General features: G+C 45.6%; 1 protein-coding gene across 1 annotated transcript in view; it reads left to right on the top strand.

Moving 5' to 3' along the window:
- LOC130044808 (apolipoprotein L3-like) overlaps positions 1 to 17,424 on the top strand; it is a 55,726-nt gene extending 38,302 nt beyond the window's left edge. Inside the window, exons 5-6 of the mRNA XM_056137457.1 lie at positions 12,145 to 12,265; positions 16,557 to 17,424. Of these exons, the coding sequence (XP_055993432.1) occupies positions 12,145 to 12,265; positions 16,557 to 17,424 (989 nt within the window). The remainder of the gene's footprint in view (positions 1 to 12,144; positions 12,266 to 16,556) is intronic.
- The last annotated feature ends 322 nt before the right edge of the window (positions 17,425 to 17,746 follow it).

Genomic DNA, 17,746 nt, shown 5'->3' with positions numbered 1-17,746 from the left:
AATTTATTAGAATATCCTTATTCCTCATTGAGATGCAAGAGAAAAAAATATCACTCTAATCCCCTCTCTCATGGACTTCTTTATCTAAGTACTGTACATACTTCTTGTACAGTATGTAAATGCCAAACAGGTCCCCATAACATCATGTTATGGACTCAGTCCAGGACCAGAACCAAGAGACGATGAGGTAACTATGGGCAGCAGTCATAAATGTCAACAACATTCTAAAAACATAAATTTAATTAGAAAGATAAAAAGAGAACAAAAAGATAAGAGAAGGAACACATGGAGGGTGCGGGATCCCGGAGGAAAAAAAAAAGAAAAAACAGGTTCCAAAAAGAGCCGAGATCACCGGCAAGTTCCAGATGGAGTAGGTGCCGCATCCCGCCTCCCCCAGATGGAACCCCGGTGACCAGAAGCCTCTACAAACACAGCTCGAGTATGCGGGAACGAGGACTTTTTCTCAAAACCGCGCGGCCGCATAAGCGGCCGCGCGACATCTCTCTATATACAAAGTGATCAATGAGAAGTAAACCACCCAATCTTTCTCCCTGAAAATCAGAGTTAAGTTTGGAGCACGGCCACAGCCCCAGAAACACAAGGACTTAATGCAGAACCCAGCAGCTTAGAGCAGAAAAGTGAACGGACGATGAGTTAACCCAGGCCATCATTTCTGCCCAGAGGGGAAAGGGTGTTGCCCCATTCGCCCTCTCTTCTCTGGAAAGAAGGATGGCGGCCGCATGGGAGCCTTGTGAACAGCAGGTATGAGCCGGGGGTGTGGGGGGCGACTAAAACCTCACGAGAAGGGGGGCGTTCCGGTCCGTCCTTCACGCCCTACCGAGGTCACCAGTTGCCCCCCACGAGCGGCTCCCCAGCACGGCCACAGTCCCAGAAGCACAAGGACTTAATGCAGAACCCGGCAGCTTGGAGCAGAAAAGTGAAAGGACTATGCGTTAATCCAGGCCATCAAGTCTGCCGGAGGGGAAAGGGTGTTGCCCCATTCGCCCTCTCTTCTCTGGAAAGAAGGATGGCGGCCGCATGGGAGCCTTGTGGACAGCAGGTAAGAGCCGGGGGTGTGGGGGCGACTAAAACCTCATGGGAAGGGGGGCGTTCCGGTCCGTCCTTCACGCCCTACCGAGGTCACCAGTTGCCCCCCACGAGCGGCTCTCCAGCACGGCCACAGCCCCAGAAGCACAAGGGCTTAATGCAGAACCCAGCAGCTTGGAGCAGAAAAGTGAAAGGACTATGCGTTAATCCAGGCAATCATTTCTGCCCAGAGGGGAAAGGGTGTTGCTCCCTTCCGCCCTCCTCCCTCTGGAAAGAAAGATGGCGGCCACATGGGAGCCTTGTGGACAGCAGGTATGAGCCGGGGGTGTGGGTGCGACTAAAACCTCATGGGTCGGGGGGCGTTCCGGTCCGTCCTTCACGCCCTACCGAGGTCACCAGTCGACCCCCGCGAGCGGCTCTCCAGCACGGCCATGGCCCCAGAAACACAAGGACTTAATGCAGAACCCAGCAGCTTGGAGCAGAAAAGTGAACGGACTATGCGTTGATCCAGCCCATCAAGTCTGCCGGAGGGGAAAGGGTGTTGCCCCATTCGCCCTCTCCTCTCTGGAAAGAAAGATGGCGGCCACATGGGAGCCTTGTGGACAGCAGGTATGAGCCGGGAGTGTGGGGGCGACTAAAACCTCATGGGAAGGGGGGCGTTTCGCTCCGCCCTTCACGCCCTACCCAGGCCACCGGTTGCCCCCCGCGAGCGGCTCTCCAGCACGGCCACGACTCCAGAACACAGAAACCAATTTCTTAACTATCTGACTTTCAGTAGAAATACTTCCAGGGTCAATAGGTAAAATAGCAGAAATCCAAAACCAACATTTAATTCTTGAACCCAGCTGTAGAAAGCAAATCACTTCACAATGCTTTTTCAGCATGTCTGATCTGGGGGGGGGGGTAAACTCTAAATAATAGTGGTGAATCTTTTATTGAAACAATGAATCTAATCAAAGCAGATAGAGTGTTAACTAGAATTCATCTGCCTCACAGGGACGGGGAGGGGTGGGGGGTGGGGTTTTATTGGGGTTCTTCATGGTAAAAAATAAGTATTGGTAAAGGGAAATGTGTTTGATATTTGCATGACTGAGACATAAACCTGAAAGCTTTATAACCTTTCCCACAGTGATTCAATAAATAAAAAATAATAATAATAATAATAATAAAAAGAGAACAAAAAGACAAGGCACTGTAAGGAAATATGGTCACTCACAAAGCCACTGGTCCCTGGTATGACCTTATGTCTACACTGACAGAAGGCTTTTCTCAGTACTTTAATTATAAATAGCGTTTTCCTGTGACTTCCAAATTGATCTTTCATTTCTTGTAGAGAGGTCAGCAGATGGGCCTGAGAGGTAGTAGAGCAGGTAAGGCACTTGCCTTGCATGTGACTGACCTGATTTGATCCCCAATACCCCATAAGATACTTGGAGCCTTGCAAGATAGTCATTGAGCACAGAGCCAGGAATAAACCCTGAGTATCACCAGGTGTGGCCAGAGAGACAGAGAGAGATCAAAAATGTGTCAAGAACGTGACTCAGTATTAAAGTGCAACCCTTGCGACTATGAAACCTTGTTCCATCCCAACACACACACACACAAAAAGAAGTCAGCAAAGGCAAGGCCTGTCACTTGCCTGACACCCAAAACTGTATTTCACCTGCTATTCAATTCTCCAGCAGTTCTGAGACCATTTGTATTTTCTTTTAATTTCTCTCGTGTACTTAGTGTCTCAGGCAATGAGTCATTTGGTAACTCAGCAAACCTTTGCCTCTGGATCCATTGTGTTTAGTTGCTTTAGATGCAATTTTATTGAATAGTTATAACAGTCAAGAATCATTTGGTTAGAGCCGCAGACATAGACTCAGTCTAAAATGAGCAAAAACAGAGGCACTATTGGAAAGAAATTAGGGCAATTCAGAGAGTGGAAGGAATCTAAAGTCTATAGGCATCATGAAGAGCAAAGACCAGGGCAAGTTGTAATTCAGGACACATACCTCTTCCCTGAGGACCTTACAGCAAAAGGCTTAAGTCCAAACACAGGAGAATTTGGGTGTCTCTGTTTAACATGTGAAAATCCCAGATGGCTGAAAAACTTGGGTCTGATATCCAAAGATTGTTCTGTGTATAATGAGGGAAAATAATAGTCACATGGACATACCTGAGCTCCAGAATCTTCCTAAGTTTTTGCTTACTCTATACATTCTGTTCCTTCCCTATTCTATCCATAACATACACTCTTTTCAGACATGCACCAATGACTCTCCTCCATCTGGTGTGGATTCAGTACTCCTATATACATCAGCAGCGCAATTACCACTTCCTCAGGTGGAAGCAAATACAAATAACCTAAAGCTACAAATGCAAATAACCATAAGTAATGTCATGGGCGGAGACCTAGAGCCTGAGGTCAATGTTTCCTTTCTCCAGGGGAGTCCTGTCTCAAAGCACTGCAGATTGTCATGTCTGAATTCAGTGTTCCATTGGACTGCCACTAGCACAGCTGGTTTTTTCACTCAATATTTCTCTTCCAAATGCGTAATTTCAGGCTTGTCAACTCTGAAGAAGCCCATATTCTCTTTTGAAGATGAGACTGTCTGTCTCTGTCTCTGTCTCCGACTCTGTCTCTGTCTCTGTCTCTCTCTCCTCTCTCTTTCTGTCTTCACATTTCTCTGAATTTCTTTCAATAAAACTATTTTTATTCACTTAAAAAAATGGGAAGTTCATTCATGTGGTAGCTGAACCCTTGGTGGTTTTGTCTCAATAAGACAATGAGGGGTTCTGATAATATTAGCTACTTAGTGTACAAACCCAGAAGAAATGCTAGGAGGTCCTCATGTTACACAGATTTCTACTATCTACTGTGTACCAGTAAATAAAAATTTCTTGAGAATTGAGACATTCAGCCTAATGATATCTTCTTCATATCATCATGGAAAGAGGCTGAGACATCAGATAAAGCCAAATAAATGGGATGTCTTTTTCTTTCTACCTTGGGAGACAAAGCACTCTCCCAAGTACTTACCCACTAGACAGAAACATGGGTATAAAAAATAATTGAGCCCCAAATTCTACAAAGATTAAGGTGCTTACCTAGCACATGGAGTGGCTGTGATCCTGGTTCAAATACCGACATCAAATATGCTCACTGAAGCACTGAATATTGCAGGGTATGACCCAAAACAAAGACAAGCAAAAAAAAGAAAATTGAAAGTGTTTTATCATGTAAATATGAGTTTGGATCTTCAACATAACATTATGATTCCAGATCCATAAAGTAAAGCCCATGGGGCTCCCACAGAACACATTCTCTATGTCAGAACTCAGGTACTATCTGAATGCCACCATGCAGCTGTGTGACCTTTAGGTCTCTTCAAAGTCATCTCCGAGAAATCTTGTGTCTCCTGAGTTCATTAGGATACAGTTTCCTTATGAAAAATAGACCAATTTAGTGGATAGAAACATCCTCTCTGCCTGGAACTTGGGTTTAGACACCTTTACAAAGCACTGAGCTCCCTAGGGAAGGGAAATACTGGTTGAAACCAGGATTACCTCCATAAATATTTGGTCTTAGACATGGAGATCTTCCAATGAGCAGTCACATGGGGACGAGCATTTTCCTGTACTAGACCCATTCTGTTATAATGAATGTTCGCTTAGTCAAGACCACCAAGACATCTGTGGTGGGAGAACAAAGAAGTTTACTTCACCAGTGGACAAGGCAGCAAGGATGTCTAAGAACATCAGCAACAAGCAATTGTTTCAAAGCCTTTTTATGGGATGTTTTTGCAAGGTCCTTATTACTTTGCTTCCTGCTCAGACTACGTGGGGATTCACTAATGTCATAGCACCTTATCAGTACAGCTACAGATAGTTTACTAAAATCAGCATTTCCTTAGCTTTGAACAGGGAAGTTTATCCAAAGTTCAGACAAGATGAGCACCTTTTACAACTTTCCAACAGTTCTGCAGACAAGATGAACACCTTTTAAAACTTTTCACCAAAAGCAAAATTCCCTCTAAGAAATCAATTTTAAAACCCAACATTACAGGACTGGAAAGATAATCCAGCAAGTAGGATGTTTTCCCTACACATGACCATCCTGGCTTCAATCCTGGCAACCATCTGGTCCCCTGAGCACTGTCAGGGATAATTCCTGAGTGTAAAGCCAGGAGTGAGTCCTGAGCGTCTCCCGGTGTGACCCAAAATTCCAAAAAAAAAAAAAAGCCAAAGATATATATCATAAAGAAGCTTTCTGCTCAGAACCGACGCTATTGCCCAGAGAACAATGTTATCCTGCATGAACACACCTCTTTACCCAGGCAAAGTAGAGTTTCCCTGGACAGAAGGATATTCTCTGTGGTTCTTCAAACACCGTGAAGATGTGTCCACAGCATCCAGTTCTGGATGAATCTAGGTTATCAGGCTGGGGGCTGATGCCTTGGTTTACACTCTTGAATTTGGTCATCCTGGATTGTCAGTGAATCTTTAGGTTTCATAGACCAAAATCCAAATTCTGCCTTTTCCTTTCAAAGGTCCCACTCTGAGGACCCCAGAGGTAATCAGTTTGTTTCACAGAGAAATGTCCTTTCTCCTCTTCAACACATATTGTATTGCTCCAGGTTGGACCATCTCCCCCACATGCAGATTTGATGTCCTATCGATGTGGAAACCATAACGACTTGGTTTAAGTTCCATTTTCCTGGCATTCAGGAGTCACAACCAAGACCCATTTTTGATTAACTTGCTGCTTCCAGTGGACCCAGAATCTGAATTAAGTAGACAAAGTTCAAAGAGTATAAAACCAATCAATGAAGAGAATATGGGCTGGGGTGGTCATGGGAGAGTAAGAAGAGATGGATGGGAGGTAACCGGGATAGGGTTCAGGGACTTTGAGCATATTTGTGCTGTAGAGGTGTAGTATATGTATATGTCTAAACTAGAGAGCTAGCAATTCTATGGGCATGCTCTGCAGAATTTGTCCATCTTGCCTTCTTAGCAGGGACTCAGTGATGGCCAGGCCAGCAGTATTGGGACATTTACAAAAGTCCAGCATCTCATGATATATTCTTTCTGACATTCTGATCTTCCATCCAGAATCCAACTGTTACCCAGAAAACAATGTTGATCCTGAATAAGAACACCTCTCTTTCCAAGTAGAGGAGACCCATGGATATTCTCTGGTTCTCAAACATCCTGAATGTGTGTCCATAGCCTCAAGTGTTGGATGAATCCAGGGTGTCAGGTCAAAAACACAACAAGCACACAGAAAGGTTGAGTCCTGAAGACTTGGTTTAAGTTCTGAATTTGTTCTTCCTGGAATTTTCAGTAACATCTTTGGCTTTTGTCTATTGGGGTTGAGTTACTTCCTCCTCTATATTAATGCCATCAATATTGGGTGCTCCTGAAAGTAATGAGTTTGTATCCCCGGAAACTGTTCTTTTCTCCTTTCAGATCTATCATCGTGTTCCTAGCTGGGGTGATCTCTACACCATGAAGCCATGACAACCAATCAATATGGAAGCCAGGATGAATGACCCAAGTCTTGGACTTTATTCCCCTCCCTTCAAGTCCATAACTCACTCCTTCCTTGTTTGTCTTCTTGTGTGTTTATTTCATTCTGTGCCACTGACGTCTGCTGGATGCTGGATGGATATTGAGGTGGCAACCCAATTGGCTTTATTGTAGTAAATGCCCACCCTTTCCTTGGCTCACGGGCAGTGGGCTGAGCAGAGCAGAAGAAGAGCAGAGCAGAATCTGAAATGTGGGGTCTGGAAATACACTTCTAACAGGATGAGAAAGGAAGAGAGACTGAAGTGCTGATTCCTGGACATTAGACCTGGTATGATCAATTTGTCTTCACTGCCTCAAGAGTCGTTTTAGCTTTCCTTTCCTGTTTTGGGAGCTGTGCGCACTCATTACCCACAAAACAGTCAGGAGCACTGGAGAACCTGGATTCTAATCCCGACAACAAGAAGAGGGCACTGTGGTAAGCAGGTGAGAGAGGACCCTACCTCCATCTTCTCACCTTCAACCTCTCACAACCTCGCTCAAAGGACAATGGTGACTGGATGAGGAAAAGAAACGTCTAGGAAGTTAGGTATAGGGCTTAAGGCCACACAGGAACCAGTAGTGGAGCCCATATTTGAACCCACTGGGTTAACTCCGGCACCCTCCTCTTATTCCCTAAACATAAGAAGGAGGGTATTGCCCAGGTGGATTCAGAAGGGCAGCTCATTACCCCTTATTCAACCTGAGTCCCTGAGACACAGTGACCAGAGGAGACAGGTGGAGGTGGGAAGAGGGACGGGGGAGAATCCTGTTGGGATATGGAGGCAGCACAGGAGAAGAGGAAGAGAGTAGGGTAGTCCTCCTCTGTGCCCCACCCCCAGTTCTCAGGGTCTTGCAGCCCAGGCTGAGTGGACAAAGGATTTCTTTCTTGAGACTCTGGAATCAAGTGGTCCCTGAGACCCAAGGACACTGGCTTTGTGTCACTCACCCAGGTCTAGGTGCCTGCTCATTGCCAGGTCCTGGGATAAATTGAAGCAACAAGAGGGGAATGACTTTCCAAGGGTCTCAAGAGGAAACGGAAGCAGGAAGATGATGGGCCCTCCACAATGCCAGCCCTATCCTTTCTGGAATCTGTGGGGGGATGGGGCTCAGACCTGTGTGCCCTGAATCCAGAAGCTTCCTGGGAGAAGCAGGGGAGCCACATTGCTAACACCCCCACACTCATCCTGGCTGGGTAAGCTTGAAGCAGAACTAAACTGGGGTGTGTACATGTGTGTGTGCATGAGGCTCTCATCTACTGCTTCTGCAGAGATCATTCTTTGTGTAATTAAATCCCTATTTCCCCCTTACATACCTGCACCGGAAGGCCTGTGTGGCCTCTAATCTCCACAGAGACACCTCACAAAGAGGGCAGCTCAGATCTCTCACCCATCTAGCAGCCCTGCTATTATTAGGGCTTCTACTGATACGTGGGGTGGTTGGTTGTTCCGCGGCGGGTTCTCTTTAGTATGCTGAAACACTGCAGTGTCCTGAGATCTCTAGTTGTATCTGCCTTGGTTTATGGGTATTCTTGGCAACCTTTAGTTTTTAATAGTTCCCATAAATGTTAGTTTCCTTTTACATCCTTGGGGTTGTAGTCAAAAATCAAAATTCTCAACTCAGAATTTTCTTAAATAGTGCTGGAGCAATAGCACGGCGGTCGGGCGTTTGCCTTGCATGCAGCCTGCCTGGCCGACCCGGGTTCGATTCCTCTGCCCCTCTCGGAGAGCTTGGCAAGCTACCTAGGGTATCTTGCCTGCATGGCAAAGCCTGGCAAGCTACCTGTGATGTATTCGATATGCCAAACACAGTAACAAGTCTCACAATGGAGATGTTACTGCGCCCGCTACAGCAAATCAGTGAACAATGGGAGGACAGTGCTATAGTGCTACAGGTACAATTTGTTGTGTATTTTCTTTCAGGTTCTCATGGAGATCCTTTATGAACAGTGTGTTAGCTTTCTGATAGTTTCAATAGAAGCATGTTGTTTTATCTCCTCTTTTTCTTTTTTATTTCTCTTCTTCCTTTCTTCCTCAGCCTCCTGCTTGAGTTCCTGTACGTTATGTATAAGGCATGTGAAAGAAACCCACCAAGATCACAAAGGAAGAGCCTAATTGGTGTTCTTCAAAGGTGCACTGAAAAAGTCACCTCCCACGGCCACAGATTCATGGGACAGTTAGTAAATAAGATGAGGCAGGACCGGGAAGGTCCAGCTCTGAATCAACATGCGTCATGTCATTAATTGCTTTTCACAGAAAGACACCTCCATATCTGTCCTCAGGAAGTGCCCTCGGCCCAGATGAGCAGGGACCCCTGCAGAGGCATGGGGTCGAGTATCGCCCGAGTGAGGAGAACCATGGACATCTCAGCAAGAGAGTATGATAGAAGGAGAGAGAGAGAGAGAGAGAGAGAGAGAGAGAGAGAGAGAGAGAGAGAGAGAGAGAGAGAAAGCCTTGTCTAGATTCTGGGATTTACTGGGAGATTTCACAGAGGATTTGGGAAGGCAGTGTCTTAGCATTTGTAACTCTTTTGGGGGGAATCTCATACCCCTCCCCGAACTGCTCTATATGGCCCAGTTACTCACATTGAACCCCACACTTTGTTCTTTCCCCCACAGGCTAAAGCCACGCCTCTCTACCGGGATACAGACTGCTGAGATTGAGACCCTGCAGAATCATGAACCGAGGTATTCCGTTTCCTGTTCTCTAACTGGGTCCTCCCCGAGACCCCACAGTGGGAGGGTACATCCAGGCTGAGATACCCTCCATAGGAATCAAGAATTGAAAAGTTCATGAACAGCATGTAAACCCTAGAGGGGCGAAAGGACTCAGTCAGTTGGAATCTATGAGGATATCTTCTTCCCGGTATTTCCTCAGGAGTCATGGCTGAGGTTCTCACTCATTCTACTGTTAAATGACTCACAAGTGAACCAGGACAGTTACTTGAGGAGAGCAGAGGGAGAAGAATAAATAGTGTTTCTATACTGAGTGAGGTGAGATAAGGTGAGGAGGGGTTTGATCAGCAACTCTGAAGTGATCTCTTTACCCCTCCATGCCTCTTGCCTCGAGCATTCCCCACAAGACCATTCTAACCAAGCTACATTGACTTTACATTATATTCACCTCATGTGTCCAAAATTTCTAAAATTGTCTGCCTGAAACTCTCTAGGCTGCATAGATGTTGGAAATAGAGGCAGTCATGGCCAACCTTGAGTAGGAGTCCATTTATTCTTTGCAATATTGGAACTGAATTAGATGCCACGTTACTTGTACCCTTTCATACAATGAAAAAAAATTTCACTGTGTTAAACAGAGAATCACTGTGTATTCCTGCCATGTGACTTAACACATGGCAGCACCTAAATGCTGTTCCTTTCCTTTCTAGTTTCCAATAGAATCTCTCCCCTCATTCCCATATCCTCTGCACCCATAGCTGTAGTAGAGCACCTGCCCTGAATATCGTATGATATTGAGCCTATGACCAGACATGATGGTCTCTGGGAGAGCCCTTTTCATGTCAATGACCCTAGAAGAGACCCTCCATAAGAATAAATACATACACACAAGGCCTTGAGTTCCCTGCATCTAAGCCCTGGTATCCTCTTTCTCTTCAGTAAAGCAGAAAAACCACAAAAAATGTGAATCATCCCCTGCTACCAAAATTCATTTGGTTTCCTGAAGCATTCTCTCTCATGACACTCTCCTTTTCCTTCTCACTCTGCACCTGGGCCATATAATCTGATCCTCCAGGAACTCCCAGGAGACAAGTGGTGCTGACCCTGTGCTATATCAGAGGAGGGAGGGAGGGATGATGGATTAGAAACAAGAGGCACCATAGCCCTGGATCCCAGCAGGAGTCTAGGGTTGAAGATTTCCTAGGACACAACTTTGTCCAGAAACAGGAGGACCTCTTGTTCAGTCGATGGGCTAGCTGGGGTGAGGAGAGCCATTAGGGAACTGTGTCCTGTGAGACAACCAGGAAGAGGTGATGAGGGCTGATCCCAAGGCTCGGACATGAGGATCCAGCCCCACCTATCTGAAGACCACCCTCATACTGCCCATATTAGAGGGTCTAGGATGAACAAAAAGATTCATCTTGGCCTGGTCACTGTCATTTTATTCCTGGCTCTTAGGTGGCACCATTAGTTTTTAGTATAACTGCCCCTTTGAAGCTCCACAGACATGCTATAGAGTTTAAGGTAGTGTCTGGAGGAACTTCTGGAACATAAGGAGACTTCGATGTAATGTCACAGAGATGCCTGAAATTTGGCTCAGATTTAAGTCCTGATCGTTCTTCTTGCTGGAGGCGTGATCACTCATCCTGTGAAATAAGAATACCTACTTACCTGTATGGAGCTGGAAACACACCTACATTGTCTCAGCATATCCTCTCTCTCTGTCTCTCTGTCTCTCTCTCTCACTCACTCTATCACACACACACACACACACAGACACACACAGACACGCACACACACACACACACACACGCTTGTACCTGTCCTCATTCACCATCTCCAGTCCATTGACTGGGAACAGCCCTTTGTGTCCCGTGAACATGGGAGCACTTGTGTCCAGGGTGCTACCTGACCTTCTGTACCAAAGGTACCTTCTGTACCTTCTGTGCCTGCAGCCTCCATGTAAAGCATGACAGACTATTCCTAAACACACAGAGAGGCAGAGGTGAAATCATGAATTCTGGGGACTGGAAATAGAAGATTGAGGTTCTGGCAGGATTGGATTCTGGGGAGATCTCTTTTCTTTTTTTTTAATTTTTATTAGTGAAACACCATGAGGTACAGTTGTAGATTTACATTTTTTTGTGCTTGGGTTTCGATTATACAATGATCAAATACCCATCCCTCCATCAGTGCCCATTTTCCACCACCATGGATAATATCCCTCCCACCTCCACCCCCCCATCCCACCCTGCCTCTTTGGCAGGGCATTCCCTTTTGTTCTCTCTCTCCTTTTGGGTGTTGTAGTCTGCAAAAGAGGCTTTGAGTGGCAAACATGTTCAGTCCATAGTCAACTTTCAACATGCATCTCCCCCCCTGGGAGGATCCTCCAAGCACCCTTTATTTGGTGCTCCCTTCTCTATCTGAGCTGCCCTTTCCCCTAGAATGCCCGGCTGGCCTCTAAGCTATGGAGTAATCCTCCTGGTGCTGGAGATCTCTTTTCTTAATGAGCGGGCTGCCATCTTCCCACTCTGTCCTCCAGTGGCCTATACTCTGTGGAGAGAGTGTGGGGAGATATTCAGAGAACCTTCATTTCTTAGGATTCCAGTGTTAGAGATCTAAGATCTGAATTTTATGGCTCATTTAACCTGTCCTTCCTCTCTAAATACCTCATCTCCAATATAGCCAAAGTGGAGGCTGAGGCCTAACAGGTAAAAAAGGAGACACAACTAACTCCATTCACCAGGTGATTCCATCAAAGTGTCTCAGGGAACAGTGCTTAGGAAGAATCACATGGAAACAACTAGGACTCAATACCAGGAGAGCTGTTCCCCAGTGCTCTGATCTTTTTTCTTTCTTCTTCCATCTAGAGAGCTTTATTGACTACACCATCCACTCTCTCCTGAATGAAGTGAGCGAGGAGGACCTGCAATCTCTGTTAAGTAGAGATGACGAGTGGGAGCAACTTGTGGCTGATTCTGAGTTAAGCAGGTAATTAAGAGGAAGGAAAGGGTTCGTAGGACATCACTCATTCTATCGGTCTGGGCTACTCTCATCCTTGCTAGCACGTCTCCATGTAATCACCTGTGGTCTGGGTAAGGGGTGTGCTATACTTACAGCATCTGATGATTGTCATCCAAATGGCAGTGATGGTCTGAGTTGAGAGGAAGGAAAGGGGGTGGAAAGGGAATATGTAAGCATGCTTCAATGTCATCTCTTGATTCACTGTCATTAAAGAAAATAAGGCAATACATGCAAAATACTTAGCACGGTACTGACACAGAGGGATGCTCAATTAATATCAACATCTGGAAACTATACAGGGAAGAAACTGGGCTAAGAGTCCACTTCATATAGATGAAAGTGAACACTTCCTTTAGGGAGAAGACCATCCTGGCATACCTGGGCACTGGGTGAATGTCCTATCTCTACAATTAAGGGAGCTGGAAACACACCTACATTGTCTCAGCATATCCTCTCTCTCTGTCTCTCTGTCTCTCTCTCTCACTCACTCTATCACACACACACACACACACACACACACACAGACACACACAGACACGCACACACACACACACACACACGCTTGTACCTGTCCTCATTCACCATCTCCAGTCCATTGACTGGGAACAGCCCTTTGTGTCCCGTGAACATGGGGACACAATTAAGGGGATAATTCAATTGTTACCTGGACCTTTCAGTCCATGAGACAGAGAGGTCATAAGATCTTTTCGCATAGTGGGCTAGATCCTAATTCTATCTCCCCCCAGCTCTAGGGCTCTACATCTGTGCTTGGCATTCCCAGGTTTCCCATCTGTCCAATGAGAGTAGCAACTTCTACTTGGATTGAAGGAATTCAACAGTGGGGTTCAATGGACAAGCACCACAGTCATCCTGCCCCGAATTCTTTCCTTCCCCATTGGACATCCTCAGTCTGGGATGGATGATGGGTCAGGGGGATTGTTTTCTCCACAACTGCCTGGGAGTTAAGTGTTTTTCACAGCCATCCAGAACACTCTTCTATTCCACCTAGGAAGCCCCTGGCCTGTGGAGAGTCACTCTCACAGTTGACCCCTAACAATAGCACAGTTAGTTGCAGGGTAGTTCCTTTATGTGTGTGATCAAAAGAAGCTGAGGAGACTCTGAGTTTATTTAAAGAGGAAGATTTTCTCGAGTAGTATGCCAAATGCAGGCTTTACTAGTATTATCTTTCTATGAGCAATATCCATGGGCTGGAGCGATAGCACAGCAGGTAGGGCGTTTACCTTGCACGTGGCCGACCCAGGTTCAATTCCTCCGTTTCTCTCAGAGAGCCCGGCAAGCTACCGAGAGTATCCCGCCCACATGGCAGAGCCTGGCAAGCTCCCCATGGTGTATTGAATATGCCAAAAACAGTAACAAGTCTCACAATGGAGATGTTACTGGTGCCTGCTCGAGGAAATTGATAAACAACAGGAGGACAGTGCTACAATGCTATCTTTCCATAACCAAAAATCGCTCTTAACTTCATCTCTGAGATATATTTAAGGTTCCATAAAATTTCACATGGCCTCGTAGGCAAACACTAGCAGCCCTCAGCAGCAAAGGTAAAAATTAGACTGATGACACCTGAGAGGACAACTATCTCTAAGGGCCGCTGTATAGCACCTTATCCATACCATGCCACCAGGAAAGTCCTTTCTTGCAGGTGAATTTGCCTTGACTAGGTCTCAGTATGCAGTAGAGGCAACGCAGTGGGCCAGAGGGGACCAGGGTCACCATCCAGTCGGGGTGGAGTGCTACCATGCTCCCTATCTCAGTGCTATGAACTTAAAGCTCAGCTGTGCCATTTTGTGACAGCAGCCAGGAAGCTCCACACAGAACCAAACTTTGTAGCATATCCCTGCTTGCCAGGCAACTGAATCAATGTGTACCATGTGGCCAAAATCTTTTTTTTTTTTCCTTTATTTTATTTTATTTTTTTTAAAGTTGTAGATTTACAATTTTTTGTGCTTTGGTTTCAATTATACAATGATCAGATACCCATCCCTCCACCAGTGCCCATTTTCCACCACCATGGATAATATCCCTCCCACCCCCATCCCCCCATCCCCCCTGTCTCTGTGGCAGGGCAATCCCCTGTGTTCTCTCTCTCCTTTTGGGTGTTGTGGTCTGCAAAAGAGGCATTGAGTGGCAAACATGTTCAGTCCATAGTCTACTTTCTACATGCATCTCCCCTCCTGGGAGGATCCTCCAAACATCCTTTATTTGGTGCTCCCTTCTCTATCTGAACAGCCCTTTCCTCTAGGATACCCGGCTGGCCTCTAAGTTATGGAGTAATCCTCCTGGTGTGGCCAAAATCTTGAAGGGGGTTATTCATAATATCAAGCTTGTGTATAAAAAGCAGAAATACAGTTAAAGCTCCCTTCTATCTTTAATAATTTGGTATTTCTCAGTTCAAGAATTACCAAACTGGCAAATGCGAGACCTATCTCCCAAACACCTTTATATTTGACTCCATCTAAAAGTTGGGTCTGGGTCTTCCAAAACTCACTCAAGACTGAAAATTTATTGGAGTGTCTAACAGGATTAACAAAGATGATGGGCTCATAGCTGCAGTTTATTAGAGAAAAGATGGCAGTTAATAGAAGCAAGGGAAAATGCAAAGTCTGGGAAGGTCTCAAATGTGACATTCCTTATGCTCAGGAAATGCCATTGTCCTGCATTCAGTGTCACCTTACATTCAAGTATTGCCAACCAGGGATCTCACCATAGGGAAGAGAAATTGATTCTGACTCTTGTTAAAAAAAAAAACCATCTAAATGACAGTATTCAAGAGTAGTTTTATAGGTGTTTGAATCACTGCCATAGAGGAGATGGAGAAAATACATCAAATACAAGTGGCAATTTTAGTGAAGAAGGAGAGTGAAGTGGGTGTCAGGATTATCCAGAGACCCCAAGAGTATGGGGCATTCTTGCAAAACTGATCTAAGAGAACTTTGTTTAAAGGTACATCAAAAACAAATACACAAAAATGGATGGTGGTTTAATCTCATATCATGGTGATGAGACACGTAGGGGGGATTCTCTCGTTAATCTAACCCACCAGGTTCTTTTATAGACAACAGGGCTTTACAGATTGGCAAGGAGGACATGGAAAGCCAGGGTCAAGTTACAGTCCAGAAGAAAACTTCACACAACCTGACTAAGCTTTGCTCAAGAAAATAGTCATTACCCACCCAGTCAATTTTTAAAACTACATTCTGGTCAAACACAAACTGCCTGGGGCTGGAGCGGTAGTACAGCGGATAGGGTGTTTGCCTTGCACATGGCCGACCTGGGTTCAATCCCCGGCATCTCGTATGGTCCCCCAATCATGGCCAGAAGTAATTCCTGAGTGCAGAGCCAGGAATAATCCCTTTATCATCTCTAGGTGTGACTCAAAAGCAAAAACAAAAACCAAAAACACACTGCCCATATGGTTGACCCGTAATTCTAGCCTCTCCCCAGGTCAGAACTGATATGACATGACCCAAAGCTCCATCATAAGATCACATTGTTAGACCATCTACTAGCCCAATATCCGTGTAATTGAGTATCCTTCTATCAAATAGGACATTCAAGGTGCCAGGAAATCACTTCCCAGAGCTTATGGCAAAGTTGACTTTACGCTCACTCCACACTAGTTTCTCCGAACCAAAGTGCTCCTGTGTCCATGACCCTTCTTATTGATAGAGGGCTGCTGCTATCTGAACACTGATGTGCTGAAGGTATTAACTTGTTCTTGAGGGCACTGGTTCTTTATTAAATACCTCTAATTTAAGATCGCACAGCGGGTAGGGCGTTCGCCTTACACGCGGCCAACATGGCTGACCCGAGTTCGATTCCTCCGCCCCTCTCGGAGAGCCCGGCAAGCTACCGAGAGTATCTCGCCCGCACGGCAGGGCCTGGCAAGCTTCCCGTGACGTATTCGATATGCCAAACACAGTAACAACAAAGTCTCCAATGGAGACGTTACTGGGCCCGCTTGAGCAAATCAACGATCAACGGGAGGGCCTTTACCTTTTAATTTAAGATCATCTTAAATGATATTCACGTATTTATTCCCTGATAAGTAAGTACTGGGAATCATTGACAATGTACAACACATACTTAATGTTAAGGGGGAAAAACTCATTGCTTCCATCAGATCCTTTTATGTGGGAGATAGTGAAAACTCTTAGGTTTAGCCAGGATACACAGCTCAGTGCAGATCATCTAACTGATGCGCCAACAAATCAATCATCTACCTTCTATGTTACAGAGATGAGGCAAAGGCACTTCGTGAAAGCTTGAGGAAACAGGGAACGCTCACGGACGCAGAAATCAAAGAGATGCACCAACAAGAAAAAGAGTTCAGGGAGAGGTTCTTGAATTTATATCCTCAGGTAAAAAGTGATGTTGAGAAGCACATAAATCAGCTCCACATACTTGCAGAGAAGGCTGACCGGTTCCATAAGAATCGTGCCACTGCTTACAAGGTGGCCAAGCACACTGGCTTGGCATCCAGCCTCCTGAATTCCCTGGGCATGATCCTGTCTCCTTTTACATCAGTGCCCAGTTTCACACTGACAGGAGTTGGTTTGGTGCTGGGATATGTGGCAGTTGCCACAACTGTGGTCAGCAAAACCCAGGACCGCAAAAATGTGCTGTCCATAGAAGCTGAGGCCAAGAACTTGGAATCAACTGGAGTCAACTTAGGTCTGCTCTGGGAAGTTCTAGGTGATAGCAAAGAAAGAATCTCTTCTTTAGTAAATTGTTACAAGGTTGTGAGACACATTGCAAGACATGTTTGTGTCATGAAGTTGGCCAGTATCAGCCCTGAGGCAACAGCTCAAAGTTCTAGTCTGAACAGCAAAGTTTTGGGAGCCACTACCAAGACGAAGACCAAGGAAGTCAGTATCATTGGTAGGGCCTTCAGTGGTTTAGCAATTCTGATGGATATATACGGTCTTGAGCAAGACTCAAAGGAATTACAGGAGCGGGCTAAAACAGAGTCTGGTGAGATGCTGAAGCAGCGGGCTCAGGAGATGGAAAATATGTTGGTGGAACTCCAACAAGTCTATGAGACGCTGCAGTCGGATCTGATTCCCTCAGAGGAGCGCAGGGAACAGGGTGGTGGGTCGGAGTAAGGGGTGGGATACGTTGTCTGAGGGAATTCGAGGGTAAAATCAAGCTTATAGAATTGCGATTAAGGCGTTGACTTCTTCTACAGCTGAGTACAGAAAGAGGTTAATAAAGAAAGACAGGGTAATAACAGAGATCCAGGAATAAAGCAGAGAAGGGGATGGACAGCCAGGGGAGTGGGGAGTGACCATTGATTTGGGATTAAAGAACATTACAGGGATGAAGATAGAGACAAGGAGGAACAGTCTATGGGCAGATCAACATATTAAAGGTCTAGAAATGGGAGAAAGACAAGATGTTAGAATTACTGGAATAGAGAAGTAACAG

Source organism: Sorex fumeus, unplaced genomic scaffold (genome assembly GCF_029834395.1).
Source record: "Sorex fumeus unplaced genomic scaffold, SorFum_2.1 ptg000125l, whole genome shotgun sequence".
In the NCBI taxonomy this organism is placed as follows: domain Eukaryota; kingdom Metazoa; phylum Chordata; class Mammalia; order Eulipotyphla; family Soricidae; genus Sorex; species Sorex fumeus.
The sequence above is the reverse complement of the archived record's forward strand: the minus strand, read 5'-3'. Positions and strand labels throughout refer to the sequence as shown.